At 45.0% G+C, this 20,470-nt stretch overlaps 1 protein-coding gene across 2 annotated transcripts; it reads left to right on the plus strand.

Moving 5' to 3' along the window:
• Positions 1-4,821: 4,821 nt before the first annotated feature.
• LOC146250847 (guanine nucleotide-binding protein G(s) subunit alpha-like) lies at positions 4,822-20,150 on the plus strand. Of its 2 annotated transcripts, XM_084679374.1 has the most exons (13): positions 4,822-5,357; positions 6,085-6,223; positions 7,774-7,846; positions 9,321-9,375; positions 9,491-9,610; positions 12,331-12,428; positions 16,565-16,619; positions 16,823-16,896; positions 17,100-17,158; positions 17,357-17,477; positions 17,563-17,693; positions 17,809-17,897; positions 17,999-20,150. In XM_084679374.1, the coding sequence occupies exons 2-13, from the start codon at positions 6,085-6,087 to the stop codon at positions 18,143-18,145; spliced, it is 1,161 nt and encodes a 386-aa protein (XP_084535500.1). In that variant the 5' UTR covers positions 4,822-5,357; the 3' UTR covers positions 18,146-20,150. The 2 variants fall into 2 exon arrangements, with proteins under 2 accessions (XP_084535500.1, XP_084535501.1); XM_084679375.1 differs by having other exon boundaries at positions 4,827-6,223; positions 17,830-17,897.
• Positions 20,151-20,470: the final 320 nt, after the last annotated feature.

Below are 20,470 nucleotides of genomic sequence, written 5' to 3' on the forward strand. Positions count from 1 at the left end.
AAGTTAAACACAAATTGTTCACCTGACAGGACAAAAGTGGATGGGACAGCAGTAGAGCAGGTATTGAGTCTCTCAGCAGTTCCTCTGCCTTGACCCTGATGTTGTTAGCAGCACCACTGATGCATGGACAACAAACGGGACCTCGGAATCATACATCCAGTACCAAGCGACACACACAACAGCTAGTCGATGGAAGCCACTGGAACCTGTAATTAAAGAGGCTTCTAAACGGACATCCATCTGCTTGCCCATGATGGAAGTTTCAGGGGGACAGGGGGGGTGCTGCCTGATGTACTGGTAATCACCCCTGCCCCACAACACATGTTCTTGTGTGAGTCTCTCATTGAACTAAGAGCATACACTCCAAATGGCTCTACTCAATAGCTCTACTCAACTACTCAGTTGAAAAATCCCTATCGTTTTCTATGGGCTCACTCATTCAATACAAACTGAACTAAGCAAGGACTTTCAACTGAACTACAGGACTGATCCATAGGTCAGTGTGGGGTTACGAAGCCAGCCATGGCGAGCTAACACAACAATGTGAGTGCAAGCAGGCGTCTCATACCCAGTCCTGACAAGGGACTCAACTCCGCCCTGGAGAGAGCCACTCAATTACTCTCTGAAGACTACAGAGAATATATATACATTGATTATGGGAATGAGTGCTGAGACTGCAGCTCTTATTTAATGGCGGCAGAGACCAGGAGAGCAAGAGGACAAGGCGGAGGCGCTCTATTACTCAAGCGGAGCTCTGAGTAACACGCTACGGATGTTCAGGACTTATGAGAAGCAGGAAGTAGCCCCCCGAGGATGCCCGTTTGTGCTGACAGGCAGGTCTCGTGAAGCAGTCACTAGCAGCGTAGTCAGGACTGGTAGTTCCAGCTAAACTTGTCCTCAACCGTAGCTAGGGTGACCACCTGCCCTGTTTTGCATTGTATCGCACAGCATTTTCACCCCTTGTCCTGCACGACGCATATTGAAAATGCTGTGCGATACAACGCAAAGCGGGACAGCTGGTCAGCCTAACCGTAGGTCTGGGTTTCCCCCAAAAAGACAGACCCCGACAGACATACTGGCTTTAACATTTTATAGAAAAAAACCCCAATCAATGACATTTATGAAACTCTTTGAATAATTGGCATACTGTTGTAGACATTGGGGACCACCATCTGCCTACGCCCTCCGACCTCTGGGAGGTTGTCTTGGTCTAATGTTGGACGCGTGGGCGAATTGGCGTATCGTGTGTCTAGCGGCGCTTTCCATGGAGGACGTCAAGACATCTTCATATTCGGAACCGTGATTACATGCTTTCTGCTGTTTGGAATAGGCGGTAGGTTTGTATATCGGAAATTCAAGGAAACAGCTGCGGCCATCAAAAGCCCCGTTAGGCTTCCCGAACTGATTGATTCGGTGGCAGAGCTGTTGGCGCTCAGACTGTGAACTTACAACGCAGTATGGATTACAACAGGGATAAGTTTGCGGCTCTGCAAAGGAAGATGGAGGAGTTGGAGACCTTCCTGAAAGGTGGACGTGACAATTGATTTGCGGCCACTCTTCAAAACAACTACCCCAATCTTTTCTACTTTCGACCCCGTAAACAGCACAGGCTATGGCCAAGGCCGTTGATAGAAAACAACTCCCCTGGAGAGCGCTGAAGCGAGACTATCTTGCTCCCCCCCCCCTACCGACATCTGTGGTTTGGTCTCTACCCGGGTCATGACCAAGGATGTCTCCTTGCCAACACAATCTGCATAGGGAGAATCGGACTGATTGTGGCCTAGGTCGAGGGCGCCAACCCAGACCTACTCACACATTAACTTTCACGTACTACAGATATCACCTCCCCCCCACCCCCATCCAACGCCTTTGACTGCTTGTTTCCCCAGGGTGGCTGGCGGGTCTGTGTCCAGCGCCTACCATGGCTGCAGGTCCAGATGCTGCTTGTATACCCTCCCCCCACTCCCCGTTGCACGTGTTTTTGTAAATGTTGTTGGGCTTGTGTGCTGAGGTTTTTGCCTGTTCCCACACTGTACTCCTCTAGGAGCATTGTCTGGGGGTTGCTTTTTTCTCTCCTCCTCTCTCCTCATGTTATGCTGTAACTTTTCTAGTTGGCGCCGAAAATGGCTGCCTAGGTAGGCTCTCCTGCCAAAGTAAATTCCTTGTTTGTGCAAACTTTCATGGCGAATAAACACCAGTTCTGATTCTGATGTTGGTAATGTGTTGAGCCTGCATCTATTTTGTAGAAGCTTCAAATACTAAAACATGCATTTACTTGTGTTCCTACAGCGGGCCAAGTGCCAAGGTTTACTCTTTTACTCAAGCTCAACCAAGCATAGCATCAAACTGCATTCATAGTGAAGAGGATTTCACATGCTGTTTGACCCATGTTGATCTTACTGTTAATAATTGTGGGGTTGGAACCATCTAGTGTTGAGAAGACATAACTGCAATTGTCCCTCAAGTGTGAAAAGAATATTGTGAAATGTCCCTTTACAGTTTTTTTCAACTGCTTACACTTCAAATCCTTACTTTTCACACAATTTCTGAAACCTGACAATCAAGCACCAGGACCACACACCAAATATGCAAAACCACAACACACATTTTTGGCCTTTGACTCAGTTTTCAATTTCATAAAACACTTTTTGCAAAATACAACACGCAGTTCACGTAACACACAAAATTCTCTTGATTTCCTTTTTCAAACACAACCAATCAAAATGCTACACTAATTCATCAGGGCCTCACACTAACTCCTCACATGTGCAAGCGTTCATTGCTTAACTCAACACTAACCAATTATGGCTTCGGAATAGGCCTATAAATAGCCTAATTTGAGTCGATTTACAGTGGTGGGTATAATTTGAACCTTTACTGTAGAAATTATGACAGCTATGTAACAATCTACTGTAATGTACACATGTTCTAATGTACACATAATAGCTGTGTCAGCACAACACACGCTATACCATACACATACATATATTTTAGCACCCATGCATCAATTGACTGCAGTGCACTGCATGATTGGTCACAGTCTGGTGGATTAATTTATCATACTGTGCAACAGTACAGTGACTGTAAGAAGACATTCTGACAATATTGTAGAAAATAGTATATATTACTGTATGCTCCTGTTCATGGCGCGCACGCACACACATTACATTTAGTCTTTTAGCAGACGCTCTTATCCAGAGTGACTTACAGCAAGTACAGGGACATTCCCCCCGAGGCAAGTAGGGTGAAGTGCCTTGTCCAAGGACACAGTCATTTGGCACGGCCGGGAATCGAACCAACAACCTTCTGATTAATAGTCTGACTCCCTAACCGCTCAGCCATCTGATCCCCCCACCACACACCAGTCCGTAATCCCCTTTTTCAAAATTGGGTTTGGTTTCTGTCATACTAGAGTCTTTCTTTCTAACTGTGTAATAATGCATTAACAACCACAAATACTTAAAGTAAAAAAAAAATTGGTTTCAATCTTGTTTTCGTGTTTACCATGAATTTTTCAATATCTTTGCCATTACAGAAATTTACATAGGCGCTCATGAAAAAAGAGTTTTAGGTTTTGAATAACTGTGTGTAGATGACATCCAAAAATGTAACATTATGGCAAAGGTGTTTGCAACGTAAGACAAATGTTTGCTTTTGAAATGTCTTTGTGATATTTTGAATGCAGTGCTTTTGCAAGAGATGCGAGGCATTTTGCATTTTGTGTGTGCAATTCTTGGATTGGATCATTCATGTACATTCCATATTAGATCTGCAATAGTTTGCTCAGTCTCTCTGTTAATTCAAACTGTGTGTGCTGTCAATTATTTGATTATCAATATGTTAAATTGTAGACAGGGCAGGAGAGAATTAGTGACAGTGTGTGTGTGTGTGTGTTATCTCATAAATTACCAGGGATTTGTGTTTTTGAGCATAAGACTGAAAGCCAAAAGATGCCCAGACTCCCTCATGTTGTCTTGGTCTCACAGCTGATGCTTGGACTTAATTAGGTAGGCATGGCTATAATCAAGTTCCAGAAAGAGACATAGATAAATATGCCATTGTGACAAAAATGCTGTTTAACTGTATGCGTGTTATGTGTGAGCATGTGTTTGTGAGACAGAAAGAGAGAGACAGAGACAGAGAGAGAGAGAGAGAGAGAAAGCGACAGAGAGAGAGACAGAGTGAGAGACAGAGAGAGAGACAGAGAGAGATATACCATCATCATCAGATATCACGCCTTACACATGCATACACACAAACATGTCCTTATGTTATGTGTGAGCATGTGTTTGTGAGACAGAGAGAGAGAAAGAGAGAGAGAAACAGAAAGAGAAATAGAAAGAGAGAGAGAGGTGCACGGTCCTTGAACCCATTGGGACCTGAAAGGACATTACAATGTGTGGCCACAGGGTGTCAGTCTAAGGTATTTTTGCTCCTTGCTGCCTGGCCACCATGTTCAGCACCAGGAGGAATGGGCTGCTGCTGCTGCTGTGGTTCGGACAGAGGACCTGGCTACTCTCCACACTGATCTGGCCACCTGGAGCCACTGACATTAGCCTACACTGTCTGGAAGGAAAGACAGAAGGCGCACAGGCTATGTTATGGCCGCAAAGGTTGATTTAAAAAATACATTTCTATTTGACATGCAAAGCCAAGGCACACGGCACAAATAATCAAGGTCCCCCAAAACTCCCATTGGCCCCGGGTTGAGGGTCCAGTCAGCCATTTCTTTACAGGGGGCGCCGTTTTCTCCGCAGAATGTCGCCATGCTGACGTTCTGAGCTATCATGTGATGGAGCTCTCGGTTCTTCCCAGGGTTCAATGAGCGCTGTTTGCCCCACCCCGTCTCTTCAGCGCTGTCTATCTCTATGTACTATTCCCGGAGAAAAGGGGAAAATAATACCTTCAAGAATAGGTTATTCCCTTCTCCAACTTCCACGATCATCCCGGGAGGAAGCAGCCGTCACAGTGGAATGTGTTATTATAGCCTGTGTCATATTTGTGAATGTAAATGCACATGTAGGCTCAATCTACCACTCGGTTTAAAAAGGAATATAAAACTGAGACTGACAGCGGGCTACAGGCTACCTGCAAGAAACGGGAAAAATTCGAAGGATTTTAGCATTTTTGTCACGTTTTGAAGAATCGAAACCAATCTGAGAATGAGTTGGAGACTAACCGTACATTATTAGGAGACTTGCTCATGTGAAGAGGGTTAAACATTTCAGCAACAAAAGAGAAGACTAAGAGGGGCCTTTGGATTGAGAAAAACCAGCAAGGAACAGCCATCGCAAATAAGGAGGAAAATCAGGAAAATTCAATTATTTGGAGGATCTAACCCTAAAACCGGAGTCACAGTTAAGCCCTTTGAACATGTTTTGCATATTATAAAGGAGTCTAATGAAGACGGAAGCAGAGAAATTATTACACATGTAGCCCGTTTAGGTGTAAATATTTTTCTAGTGTCCCTCTGTCGTCACTGCGTGGGGAAAGACAGGCTTTACGGAAATACATTGAAAACATCAATTTTCTTTAAGAAATGCTTTATTTAACCCGTGTCAAAAAGATCCGTGCCATTTGACAGTCGGAGTTATTCTGTCATGCCGAGTTTGGGTAGCTGTCACGGGCAACAGTGAGACGTGAGACCCGGGCCGCTCGTGAAATAAAAATAGGTTATTTATGTTGTGTTCAGTTGGAATCATAACAAGTAAAAGCGTATATTAACACATTAATCTGTGGATTATAATCTTTATCGGTACATAAAAACTACACGTGAGGAAGGAAAACCCGAAGAGAATTGACAAAACTGAGAAGGCGGCCTTGATGTCGTCACTAGCAGTATCCTGGCCCTTCTGACAGCAGAATCTAGTGAAAATACGCATTATGGACACATAATTTCCAACCAAGGACGGCAGCATTGTTACACAGACATTAGTTTGACGCAACACTAAACTTCAAACTGTATACATGTCGTTGATATTGCTCCCAAATTCGTGGGTCAAACGAGGGATCTAGAATAGTTTGTTTATTTATTTATTTTTTCCACACACCCCCCCTCCCCTGGACCCCTTTTCTTGCGGGAAGATGGGTTGTTTGAGCAACAGTAAGACGGAAGACCAGCGAAATGAGGAGAAGGCTCAAAGAGAAGCAAACAAAAAGATAGAGAAGCAGCTTCAAAAGGACAAACAGTTATACAGAGCAACACACAGACTACTACTTCTGGGTGAGTTCATGAGAAATAGGTACCAGATCTGGTGCAGGCCAGGCCTGTTCCAACCTATAGCTTTCGTCCTGTATAAACAGTACACTGTGCTATCGGATGTGTGAAGTGGATTATTGAGTTGCCAACCTAGGACCTCCTGCATGTTGTACTGCTATGGTGGAGTGTGTGTTACAAGCTGACACTCACCTCCTCAGCCTTGTGTGTATGTAGCCTACAGGAAGATAACTTTATTCACCCACAACAGTAAATCAGATATATTGTTGCATTCCAAACATTGCCAGTGGTCCATTAGATTGTTACCCCCTCAACATGTGGTTGTTTGTGCGTGTGTACTTCGGAAGCACAAACGCAACAGCCTGTTGCTATGAACACAGGCCTGCCATTATGAGTGAAGATTTTGTAGCTAACTGAGGCCTATTCCCATTCTTCTGGTCTCTACTGTCTCTTCTGAACTCTGCTTATAGTACAGTGTTATCATGCACAAGCAGTCATAATGTACCCATGTGATTGATAATATTTGATTAGAGAATGCCCATGAAGAGTATATTAAATGACATACCGGTATTTCCTACTTGGAGGAAGTTGTGGTAACAGCAGGCAAAAGCAGAAGATAACCATAACAATACCTGTTTAGTAGCACTGGCTGTTTACTGTTTACTTCTTAATCACTGCCAGCCAGGCCTGCAGGTGATGTTAATGGTGTCAACTGTAAACTCTCTGGTTAATGTGGCAGAGTTCACATGATAATTTTATGAGATTCTACATCATAAGAGAGGATATTCTCCTGATGTCATCACACTGATGGTCAGATCTGGGCTGGAGAGCAAGTTCTCAGATGCAGAAGACTGGTAGGTTTGGCAAATAGTCATAGTTTTGACCATGTGAAGATAAGTGACAATATTCTGTCATTTGGATGGCTATACAGTCTTCATCTCTACTGTTTATCTGACTTTTTACCTCAGTCTTAATTTTCAGCCCTTGTCTGCAAATTGTGAACTTGTTCACCTAGCAACCAGTACCTCAAACCAGTCATAGCTGGCCAGGTATGCTAACCTGGTCAGGTGCTGTCCACTATTCCTGGATCAACACCAGTCCTGCCCATCTTCCAGGATGGGAACTGTGTTTCTCAAGAAGGATAAAATGTCATTAGGAGTTGTAGTCAGTGTGGTTTTAGTGGCCATGGGTCTTTTATGTTGGCTATAAGAACTCCTATAAACCAAATATATAAACCCGAAAGGCCTTTGCATTTGTGTGACGAGAAGTATTTTGTGGTAATGGGGGATACCTCATGGTAGATGTGTCCCTTTGAACTCTGAGACTGTCTGTCCAGTCCAGTTTTATGCTGTGGTTCTGCAGTAGAAGACATAAGTCATGTATTTGATGCCAAATATGTTCTAATATTCATATCCCTTCTCTCTCTCTCCTCTTTCCATTTCTGTCTGGATCTCACTATCCCATCTCTCTCTCCCTCTTACACTTGATCTCTTTGATTTGATTTATTTCGATCTGTCTGTCTGTCTGTCTGTGTCTCCTCCCATCTCTTTCTTCAGGGGCTGGGGAGTCAGGGAAGAGCACTATAGTCAAGCAGATGAGGATCCTGCACGTCAATGGCTTCAATGCAGAGTAAGTATCTTTCGGTCTGAAAGGTTCAGATGGAAAGAGGGGTGGTGCTACCAACACTTAGGCTGTGGTTTCAGTCTCAGCTTGGATCTCATATGGTAATCCGGGCATGTTTTGATAGATGGGTTATTGGAAGGGTGTCTCAATGTCGACATAGATACATGTACTGTGGATCAAACAGAAATGCTTGGACAGTACTTCTATTTCTGCAACGTTGAGAAACGTTTCACTAATTTAGTTTTAGAGCAAGCTGAGGAAGCATCCTCAGGTGTGTTTCCCTGTGTGTGTGTGTTGAGGTAGCAATGGAGCCTTTCTGCCTCAATTTGAATTCTTAATCTGAATACCATAACTACACCAGTCACATCTGTTCGAAAAAGGGAAATTCTGACAACTGTTGTTGGACTGTTTGATCAGGACGAATGTCATTTTTTATCAAATTTCTGGAAGTGTTCCAAAGTTTCTTAAGACTAAACAGAAACCCTCTTCATTGAACGGGTAACCGGTGGTGTGTTAGGGGTGTGTGGGTGTACATGGTTGTCCTTGTGTGTGAAGATCCAGCACTGGGACTAGCAAATCAACACCTAAGGCGTACAATGGCGTGTGATCCATCTCGTGACTCCTCAACACTTGAAAGTCTGTTAGGCTATACCAGCACAAATGTTGTGGTCAACATGGTGTTGCTTTTTGCCTGTCTACATAGCTATGGATGAACTAATTGTCGTTAGCAAGTGTGTATTGGTGGCATCCTTTGAAAGTACCACAGAAGAAGTGTGTGTTGTAGTCCTGTCCCTGTGTTGTAGAGTTCATCAGGAAGTCCTGAAACATGAACCTCCACTATTCCTCACAAGCTTCCCATTTTCTGTCTCACTTTCTCTCCCCTGCATACACACACATTCACACACACATACGCACACATTCACACACGCACACACATCTGAGTGTACACACACCGCTTTGTAAGAGCCATGTGATTTTTAATGACTATCATGTTGAAAATGTAAACAAGGCCTTCTCAATCTCCCTCCTAACCCAATAAACAAGAGGGCGTGTCCACCCGCCCCCCCGCCTTTATCTTTACCCCCCCCCTCTCTTGCTTTCTCTATCTCTCTTTCTCTCCTTCTTCTGACGAACTCAAACCTTTTCGATGCCTCTGTCTCACTTACCATACATCTTTATGTCTTCTTGTCTATCTCTGTCTCTCATTTCATGTAAACACGGACATCCAAGTCCTCCACTTCCCCATAGTGTATTTGTGGTTCTGTCTCAGATACTTACTAGGCAGTCACTTCTAGAAGGTTCTCCCCTCTTCCAGTAACCTCCCCCCAGTCCCCTTCCCCAGGCAGGTCAGAGAGAGGACCATAGCCCCCCCCCTCCCCATCAGGGCTGCTGTTATAGTGGGCTAGTTTGGCTCTTTCAGGTACGGTTGAATGGGAATAGGTTGAGATGGAACACTTAACCTTCTGTTATTCTGTTGCAGAGAGAAAAAGCAGAAAATACAAGACATCAAGAATAACATTAAAGAAGCTATAGAGGTAAGTTTTTCCATACAACGGCAACCCTTTGACAGGGATAACCACCAAAACAATGTCCTGTCCAATAAGCCTAGAAGAATGACAACAATGTGTGCGTGTGTCCTCCACTCCTCAGACCATAGTAACAGCTATGAGTACCCTGACACCCCCAGTGCAGCTGGCCAGCCCAGAGAACCAGTACCGGATCCAGTACGTCCTCTGTCAGAAGGAGCAGAAAGACTTTGAGTTTCCATCCGTAAGTAGAACCACTAGCCACACACACACACTCTTTGATTGTATTGCTCTTGTTCTCTCTTGGTCATTAGGGTCGAGTGCATGCGCGTGTGTGGTTGCATGCGGGTGTGCTGTGTGTAATCACAACCCTGGCCAGCTGCCCCCAGGTACGCTGGGAGCTCTAGACCCAGGCTGCTGTGTGAGCTGTTGGAGCTCTAATGAGCGCAGCGCCTGTCTCTGTGGTGTCTTAACCGGGTAATAGAGAGAGCCGAGGGACGGAGCCAGGAGGTCCCACAGCACCTCAGCTTTACTGTGGAGCTGTTTAACACCGCTAAACACCCCCACTGGGAGCCACACCAGGCCCCCAACCTCACACAATGGCGCCTCAGAGCACGCTTTTGTGCTTCTTCGTAGACCTGGCCTGTCTTCCTTCTGCTTCCTTAGACCTGAGCTGGGTGAAAATAGGATGGACATGGAGAGTTCAGTTAGCCATGTTTGATCGTCCAGGACTCCTTGTGCTATTGTTAGTTAGTTGAGTAACATCAGTGTTTCTTGTCACATCCCTAGTTGCGGTCAGTTTACACTGAATCCCAAGGGTCAAAGCTGTTCTCAGAAGGCCGAGGAAGCCTCAATAGACAAAAGCCACCTGGTCCACTCCCCACCCCTCTTCCCCCATGATCATATCTACCCTCTCCTGGTTCTGTCAGTCTGTCCTGATCCTCTAACTCTCTCTAAGCCATCTCCTCCTCTCACCTCCATCCTGTCTTCCCAGTCATGTCTCCACCCCACTACCTCCTCTCCACACATACCATCCCACCCCACCCCCACACACACACACACACATCCTCCCATCCACTCCTCCTCCCATCCTTCCCGTAAGGCCTAGAAGGAACCGGTTAGACGGGTCACCTGATCTCAAAGTACAGCAGGTTGAAAAAGTGAGAGTAGGACATGGGGGAGGGGGAAAGGACCGAGGGGATGAGTGCAGGCAGCCACTGTTATGTCCATGGAACTCCAGAGTTGGTATCCTAGTTCACACACAGGCGGAGTTTCTGGGCTGCCGGAGTTTCTGGGCTGCCTTATATTTGGCATCTTGGGATGCATGCCCCCCTGGAGGGGTGTTGGTCCTACAGCTATTGGAAGACATGTTGATCGTCCAGATGCGGCTAGTTCACCCGATTGGTCTGTTTTAATGAAAGCAGTGCCTGTGATGAACACAACATACAGCTGTCTGTCTGAGGAGAAGCTGACATGGAAATGATGGAAAGGAAACAGAACTCACTTCCCTCCAGACGGCCCTGCACAACCGACTGAGGAAAACAATATGGCATTGAGTCTCTGTCCCCCAAAGAATTGTGGTTAGTCTTCTGTAATGCAATAAGGAGTCACTAGAAAGGGAGTTTTTTCTCTCTCCGTAAGCGCATGACAGATGATGGACAACTCTGTTACCAAGGCCTGTGAGGAGGAGCTCTTGAGAAGAAGTGCATGCAGGGAAGGCTTTCTCTACTGTACTTCCGTCCAGTAAGCCCACTGTTGAACGTGGTATACCTGCGTAAATGTTATGTAAATAGGGGAAGATGATGTCCTGATCTCTGTTCCTGTCAAGTGTCCTGTGCGTGTGTGAGCGTGTGTGCGTGTCTTTCATGTGTGTGCTCGTGTCTTTGTGCGTATTTCCCTGTCATTAGAGTAGACAGCATCTAGTACTGAGTGGTCACCTGTGTGGACATTCCCTCCTTATGCAATAGGTGTTGAACCAGGAAGTGTGTGTTTGGCTTGGAGATAGGACAGTTGACCTGTGTGACTCAGCTGTTGACACACCTGTCGTCATCAGCCTGACAAACATCCCACAAACATTTAAACAAAATGTGTTTTAACGTCAGAAAAATCTTGTAAATTGTGTTTCCATCCTAGCAGTTGTCTACGTAATCTTACTGTCTCTGACCTAAAAAACAGTCCAGCTGTCAATTAGACCATCTATGCCAGTCTATAGACTAGGCCTTATCAGGAATGCTACAGTTGAGATGCTAGCTAGGTCCATCTGCTAGCTACATCTGCTAAATGGTTGCAATCTTTGCTTGCTAGTTCTGTCTGCCAGCAAGGCATGTTACATGTTAGCTATATCTCCTGGCTAGGTCTGATAGATGTAAGATTTGCTTACTAGTTCTGTCTGCTAGCAAGATGTGATAGATGTTAGCTGTATCTGCTAGCTAGGTCTGTCTGCTAGCTAGGTCTGCTAGATATGATCTGGAAAGGTCTGAAGGATGTGCGCTGGTAGGTTAGTCTGATTAGGTATGCTTGGTCTGTTTCCTGAGTTTCTGTTCAGGTCTGCAGGCATGGTCAGCTTGATCTGATAAATGTCTGACACCAAGCAAGGCCTGCCAGGATGGACTGCTAGCTTTGCAGGTGTGGTAGCTACAACTCTTAGGTCATCTGGGTTTGTCAGGTCTATCTCTGTAGGATTTTGTATCTCCATACCCCTATTTATCTTTACTAACATGTACACAGGCCTAGGCCTGCACAAAGCACACAGCATGTGTTGTCAACAGAAGATACCACACACTCCGATGTCCTCCAAGAGAGATTGAAGACAACAGCTCTGGCCCTCTGCCTGTTCTTCACTTCTTGATTCAGTTTATTGTCACAGATATGGCATTTTATTTATTCTACGCTATGTTAATGCTAATATTGAATTTCGATTTATATATTTGTCTCCTTTTCTTCCCTTCTTCCTCTCTTCCTCAGGAGTTCTATGAGCATGCTAAAACCCTGTGGCTGGATGAGGGCGTGAGGGCGTGCTTCGAGAGGTCCAACGAGTACCAGCTGATCGACTGTGCTCAGTAGTAAGTATTACACAAGATATGACCAGACCGTAAACACACTGCCCAAATAGCTGAGGTGCTCTTGATTGAGATCTCGTGTTACTGCCACAATAGAATCAGATCAAAAGTGATCCAATTTGTGATCAAATTTGAGTTCAAATCAAATTCACCTCTCGTATTTGATCTGTGTGTTTGCTCCAGGTGTGGTCCTTCCAGGCCTGACATGGGTTCTGTGTTTGACCCAGCAGGTTGAGGAGGGTGTGTTAGTGTTCTTGTGGATGGGGCATTGTCTGGTTCTGGTTAGGCTGAAAGACTGAGTTTAAAGCTAGATTCCAAAATTGTCTTTACTCCTCCACCCAGTCCAGAGACTCTGGTCACAAATACATACTTTTTTACGCTCCTGATGTTGTCACAGTGGCCATCTACACTGACCCCACACTATGACATCAAGACTTTCTGCATCAACACTTCCACCTCCACTTTCTCTGTCTGTCTCTCTCCCTTTCTCTCCCAATTGTTTTTCTTTTTGTCCTCTGGAGCTGTACGCTCTTTCATGGCTTTCCTTTTTTATATATATATGTGTGTGTATATATATATATATATATATATATATATATATATATATATAAAATGTATTTATTGAAGGACTAACACAATACAGGTTATCACAAGCAGTACATTTTTCCTCCATGTTTTCATTCTTTTTTTTTCTTTTTTGTAAACACAAACAAGATTACGGCTTTCCTTTTTACTTATGCTTTTTTGTTGTTGCTCACATTCAACCTTCCCCCTTTCCTTTCTCTTTATGTCTCTCTTGCTGTCTCTCTATCTCTGTCTGTCTCTTCCTTTCCCTCTTTTTTCCTAAGCTGTGAGGTGTAGCATTCTATCACCTGATCTCGGATATTTGCAATGACAGGCACCAAAAATGGCAGCTCCTGAGTCATATGGAGTAAGAGAGGGAGGTCTAACCAATACAGGAGTGGTGGGAGGGAAACATCACTAAACAGTATTGGCTTGAGCCTGTCGGGTTTTCTGGGAAGGTGGTGTGATGTTTCATCTGACAACGTTATGTATCCAGTAGCATGGTGTGTGTAAGGATGTTTGGAACAGTGCTGTGTATTGTATTGGTGTAGGAGACCCCCCTCCCCTCTCAGGTGGCATAGATGGTACAGTCCAATCTTTTGTTCCCTCCCTCCCTCTCTCTGTCGTTCTCTCCCACTCCGCAGTGCTCTCTTGCTCACACAGACTGTCCCGCTCCTTTTTCTCTCCCTCCCTCTCCCTCTCTCACAAATGCCTCAATCTTTTCTTTCTCTTTCTCTCTTTCCCCTCCCTCTCCTTTTTTCTCCCTCTTGCTGGCCCTACTCCAGTCACACAAGATTTGGAGCTGATAGTCTATTTATAGCGCCTGTGGTTCTGTCTCCATGGCAACCATGCTGGAGGCCAGGGCGCTTGGGAGCTATTTTTGAATCTGCTCTGTAATGTCAGACTCTACTCTTTCATTCTCTCCATCTTTTTCTTTCTCTTTATGTAATTTTTTCTCTCTCCCTCTGTCGGTGACTCCCACACATAAACACACTCATGTCCTCCATCTCTTTCACTCCCTTCTCTTCCTATCCCCTCCCTCCCTTCCCCTCTCTCTTTTCTCTGTCTCTCATCCTCCATCCTAACTCATTCTCTCTCCCACTTATGTAGACATGCGAGTTATTGAAAGTTCTTTAAAAGGATGGAACATGCTACTGCCATGTTTACTCTGAATCTTATTGAATTCAGTATTGCAAACATGTCATGAATTATTTTTTTCGGGAGTAGATATTCCATAGCCGAGGTTGCTCTTGTGTGTCATGTGGTCATCTCTGTTGCCACAACAAAGGGTGGTAATGCGCATGTGTGTAAACAGAGTCATGCTCTCTCCTTCTGTCTCGGCCTCTCTCCCTTCATCTGTCTCTCCACCTCTCCCTGCTTGTCCCTGGTGTGTTTCCACCCAACTGTCAGTGCAGACTGGTTTCAGCTTTGTGTCTCACCTGGAGTAATTCCTGTCACATTTCACCCTAGCCTGCCACATTCCTGCTTATCCAGCCTTCTGGCATTCCTCTCTGCTTCTTCACACTGTGGCCAGCATGCCCGTCTCCTCACACACACACACACACACACACACAGTCTCACACACACACACATAGTCACACACACACATACACCCACACACACACACACGGCTCAAAGACTGTGTGGAGGTCACTAGACTCCCATCAGCCCATCTCAAACTACCATAAATGTAGGTTAGTTAACCCTGCAGTGACTCCTTTGGAATTACAACTGAAGACATAGACATTCTATTATGGACAGAGCAATGTACAAGCAAGGTTTGTTCCAGCACATAGCTTTTACACTTGTTTAAGCTATGTATGTCTGCTGTTCTACATCATCACCAAACACCTTGTTTGTGGTATACTATGTAAAATACTATGTACGGGGCATCCTGAAAGTATTCACATCACTTCACTTTTTCCAAGTTATGTTACAGCCATGTTGCAAAATGGATTAAATTCATTTTTTCCCTCAAAATTCTACACACAATATAATGATAACGTAAAAAAAGTTTTGAAACTGTTGCAAATCTCTTAAAATTAAAAAAACTCAAATCATTAAGGATGCACTTAAAATTGAGCTCAGGTTTATCCTGTTTCCACTGTTCATCCTTGAGATGTTTCTACAACTTAATTGGATTCCACCTGTGGTAAATTCAGTTTATTGGACATGATTTAGAAAGGCACACACCTGTCTATATAACTGCCCACAGTTGACAGTGCATTTCAGAGCACAAACCAAGCTATGAAGTCCAAGGAATTGTCTGTAGACCTCTGAGACAGGATTGCATCGAGGCATAGATCTGGGGAAGGGTACAGAAAAACCTCTGCAGCCTTGAAGGTCCCATTGAGCACAGTGGCCTCCATCCATACATGGAAGAAATTTGGAACCACCAGGACTCTTCCTAGAGTTGGCCGCCCGGCCAAACTGAGCGATCGAGGGAGAAGGGCCTTAGTCAGGGAGGTGACCATGAACCCGATGGTCACTCTGACAGAACTCCACTGTTACTCTGTGACGAAAGGAGAACCTTCCAGAAGAACAACCATCTCTTCTGCACTCCACCAATCAGGCCTTTATGGTAAAGTGGCCAGACGGAAGCCACTCAGGTGCCATAAGGCACCTGAAGGACTCTCAGACCATGAGAAACAAAACTATCTGGTCTTATGAAACAAAGATTGAACTCTTTGGCCTGAATGCCAAGCGTCATGTCTGGAGGAAACCAGGCACTGCTCATCCATCACCCGGCCCTACAGTGAAGCATGGTGGTGGCAGCACCATGCTGTGGGGATGTTTTTCAGTGGCAGGAACTGGGAGACGAGTCAGGATCGAGGGAAAGATGAATGCAGCAATGTACAGAGACATCCTTGATGAGAACCTGCTCCAGAGCACTCTGGACCTCAGACTGGGGCGAAGGTTCATCTTCCTACAGGACAACAACCCTAAGCACACAAGATAACAAAGGAGTGTCTTGGGGACAACTGTGAATGTCCTTGAGTGGTCCAGCCAGAGCCCAGAGTTGAAGCCATTGAACATCTCTGGAGAGATATAAAAATAGCTGTGCACCGATGCTCCCCATCCAACCTAATGGAGGTTGAGAGGTCCTGCAAAGAAGAATGGTAGAAACTCCCCAAGAATGGGTGTGCCAAGCATCATACTCAAAAAGACTTGAGGCTGTAATTACTGCCAAAGGCGCTTCAATAAAGTATTGATCAAAGGGTGTGAAAACGTATGTTCAGTACATGTAATAATTTTGTTTGTTTATTTTTGCAAATCTATAAAAAATATGAAAAACCTTTTTCACTCAGTAATTATGGGTTATTCTGTGAATCATTTTGAGAAAAAAGATTAATTGGATCCATTTTGGAATAAGGCTGTAACATAACCAAATGTGGAAGAAGTGAAGTGCTGTGAATACTTTCCCGATGCACTGTAAGTATTACCCTTTGGTGTAGTTCGGTTGTTACGTAGATAGTTACCAGTAATGTTGAACGTTATATTGATCATTTTTTCAATGCTTTCTGATTGGCTGCCTTGCTGTTCTCCTTACACCTGTGTCTCCCTGACCTCTGCAGTTTTCTTGACAAGATTGACATTGTCAAACAGAACGACTACACTCCCACAGACCAGGTGAGTGTGTTTGCGTGGGGAAGGGGGCGTTTGACAGTGTGTGCATGCGCACACTCCTGTGTTCATTTTGCATTGTGCGTCTGACTGTATGTGTTGAGGAGGTCCTCAAAACCTGACAGTGGTTTCCTCTCTAAAACTCCTGATGCAATGTATACAAAATGCTATTATGCACTGGAGGATGTAACCTTCTACCCTTCTGACAGGATCTGCTGAGGTGCAGAGTGCTCACTTCTGGGATCTTCGAGACGAGATTCCAGGTGGACAAAGTCAATTTCCAGTAAGTATAATCCATGTAAAGTAGGGCGCACAGGAAGTAGAATTCTTGCAAATCAGAAGTCCTGGTCCAGGTATTCATTGAAAATACATCATTCACCAGTGCATGCCTACTCTAGCTCTTTAGATGTGATTCCTAGTTTACCCACAGGGTGGCGGTGTCTCCTTGACTAACTTCCTGTCTCTCTACCCCCTCCTCCCCTCCAGCATGTTTGATGTTGGAGGCCAGAGGGATGAACGTCGGAAATGGATCCAGTGCTTTAATGGTAACGTTTCAACTTCCTGTTGAGAGATGCACCTTTACACTGACACAACTTAGATTTCAGGTTCACACAGGGTGATACAGACATGCATATCTCATATTCAGCTTAAATCCTTACTCTTTTTTGTCTCCCTCTTTACCGCTCTTTACTTACATTGTATGCTCACTCCTTGTCCTGCTCCTCTGTCTGCCTCACACACAGATGTAACGGCCATTATCTTTGTGGTGGCAAGTAGCAGCTACAACATGGTGATCCGGGAGGACAACCAGACCAACCGTTTACAGGAAGCCCTTAACCTGTTCAAGAACATCTGGAACAACAGGTAACAAGTTACCACGCGAGCGAGTGAGCACGCGTGCGCACACACATTGTGTATATGTTTTGAATACAAATGTATGTGTGTCTAGGTGGCTGCGGACCATCTCCGTCATCCTGTTCCTGAATAAGCAGGACCTGCTAGCAGAGAAAGTTCTGGCAGGGAAATCCAAGATAGAAGAATACTTCCCAGAGTTTGCTCGGTACACCACACCGGACGATGGTGAGAAAACACACACAGACTCACATGAACCATTATCCACTGGATGAATGCTTTATCACATTCTGCCACAAGAGAGAGCCACTTCAGTTAGTTTAACAGTTTTCGTCTTCATCAGTTCTCTCCTCCTCTTCCTCAGCATCACCGGAACCTGGCGAGGACCCTCGTGTCACAAGGGCAAAGTACTTTATAAGAGATGAGTTCCTGGTAGGTGCAGAAAGACCCATCCTGTCGTTTTCATAAAGCAATCACTTTGAAAAGCTTGCGGAATAGACCTAATCCTTCCTGTGTGTGTGTGTGTTCCACAGAGGATCAGCACAGCCAGCGGTGACGGCCGCCACTACTGCTACCCCCATTTCACCTGCGCCGTTGACACAGAAAACATCCGCCGCGTCTTCAACGACTGTCGTGACATCATCCAGAGGATGCACCTGAGGCAGTACGAGCTCTTGTGATGGGAGGGGGCCGAAACACAGACTCTGGACCCCCCCCCCCCCCTCCCACCTATGGTCTACTCCTGTATTCCCCACCTTACCCCCTTAACCCTGGCCACTCCCTCCTTCCCACCCCCCCACCACACCTCCTGACCTGCAACCTGCTCTCGTCTGTGTGGGTGTGGTCTGTCTCCAGGGCGATGGCTGAGGTCAGACTACAGATACAAAGCTCCACAGCGCCGCCTGGAGGGTGCGTTGGGTCACAGCATATAGAACGGAACTCTACTGTACTTTAGCACTGTGCTCAGGACTTGAACCCATATGAATTCGCACACACACAAACGCAACTATCTCCCAAACTCTTTGGTCATTTATTGTCACGTAAATTCCCTTGTTACACACACACACACACAAACACACACACACACCACACATTCTCTCACAGAAACAGACATCTACACCTGCTCTCTTACCCTCAAATACCTGCTTGCATACAGAAAAAGAACACACGCTTTAACTGGACTGCATGGGCAGGGTGAGCCCAGAGTTTTTGTTGTCTACTTGCTGGCTAGTTGGCTGGCTTATGGGACACCTGGCTGGTTGGCTAGCTGACTGTCGCACTGACAGCGGCTGGAACAGAGGCTGTTTGTGAGGAAGAGGAAGAGGGACCATATCTCAGTGAAATCTAAGGAGGAGATCAGACACACCTATGGCAACAATGACGATGCCCTTCCTCCTCTCCGGGATGGTCACCTGACTTTGCCTTTTTGGTACAACAGTAAGAAAAAAAAGAAAAAAAAGGCAAACTTTTACTGAACTTGGTGGAGAGCCAGGATCCTGACTCTACAGTACAGCACCATCTACGTTACAGATCTCATTAACCCTTCTACCGTCTCCACAGTTGGTTTGTCTGTGTAGACTGTTGTGCCATTGTGCCCTGTGCGCTCTTTCTCTTAAATACACTCTTCTCTCTCTTCCCCCTTCCACCCGTCACCTCTTTTTCCTTTCCTCTCTCACTTTACCGTACCCTGCACTGTTACTTTACTGGCGACGCTCTTTGTTTTGTTTTTAGAGAAAAAAGTAATCTTGAAATTAAGAAAAGACAAAGAAGACAATGACAAATGGGACACTAATCTTTACTCATGGTGTCATTCCCCCCATCCCTCTCACCTTCCTCAGTCCCTTCATATCTCTCCTTCCCTCCTCCCCTTGCTCTTTGTACGTCTGTCTTTACTTTACTGCTCAACTATTATTCTTGTACAGACTGTAAAATGTATTATTTTGTACAACTTTATTGAAAAAAAATAACTTTTAGAAGATCCCTGTGCCTTGATCACGACTGTGCGTGTCTAATGAGCTAACGTGGGTGTTATACTGCGCTGTATGGCTTGGCCAGTCCCCTCCCCTCCCCCCCTCTCTCTACAGGGGGAGGTGACAACATTCGTAGCTTTGGAGTTTTATTTCTGTCCCCACCCCCACCCCCCCCCCACCCCATTTATGATTTCAATATCTATTTTGGATCCATATACCAAAAAAGATGAATATATGAAATGTATATGGATTTTAAAAAGTATTTTATTAGAATCAATGAACCTTGACACAAATTGTACACTTTAATACAGTGTGCGTATTGCTATGACTTAAATCCTTTTCAATGGAGGTTTTGTTCAGGTTTGTTGCATTAGCGAACATCTGCAAATGACATTCTGAGGGCGAGTGTTTATTTACCATTTTAATTTCTTTTCTTTTTTTAGCTTTAAGGTAAAAAGGTGATGAGAAATACCCAAATGCAAGACATTGCTTGTTTCTACATGAATCTTTTTCTTTTGCTGAAGAAAACGAAAAAAAAAAAAAAAAAAGTCCTATTGTTTTTTTGGGGTCCTTATTAGCGTTGCACAACAGAGACAGGCTGTATAGTATTACACTTACACTTCAGTGCCCAACTTTGACTTTACTGTGTACATCGGATATGGCTCTCAACCTTCAAAGGTGGAGCTCGGAGAAATAAAGGTTTTTGGTGCAGACAGCCACAGGCCCGTCCTTACAAACACACACACACACACACACAGCCAACCTGGACACTGACTTTGTCCACATGTTTTACAACCCAGATTAATAACAGGGGGAGGACTTTCCCCCGGGTTCAAACAGGTAAATCAGCCAGACACTCTTGGCTTCTGTAACATGGGTGCTCTCTTACCTCTTGACCATGTTGTTGTTAAGGTCCTGGCATCTTCACCCAACCACTGGTCACAAAGCACTGTCTGCCTCACTAGGAGTTCTGTTCTCACTCCATCCAAGCTCAAATCAAGTTCACCTTTACCGAAAAGCAAATATTTGGAATGC

This window comes from Hypomesus nipponensis, chromosome 18 (genome assembly GCF_054491055.1).
Source record: "Hypomesus nipponensis isolate SF chromosome 18, ASM5449105v1, whole genome shotgun sequence".
NCBI lineage: Eukaryota > Metazoa > Chordata > Actinopteri > Osmeriformes > Osmeridae > Hypomesus > Hypomesus nipponensis.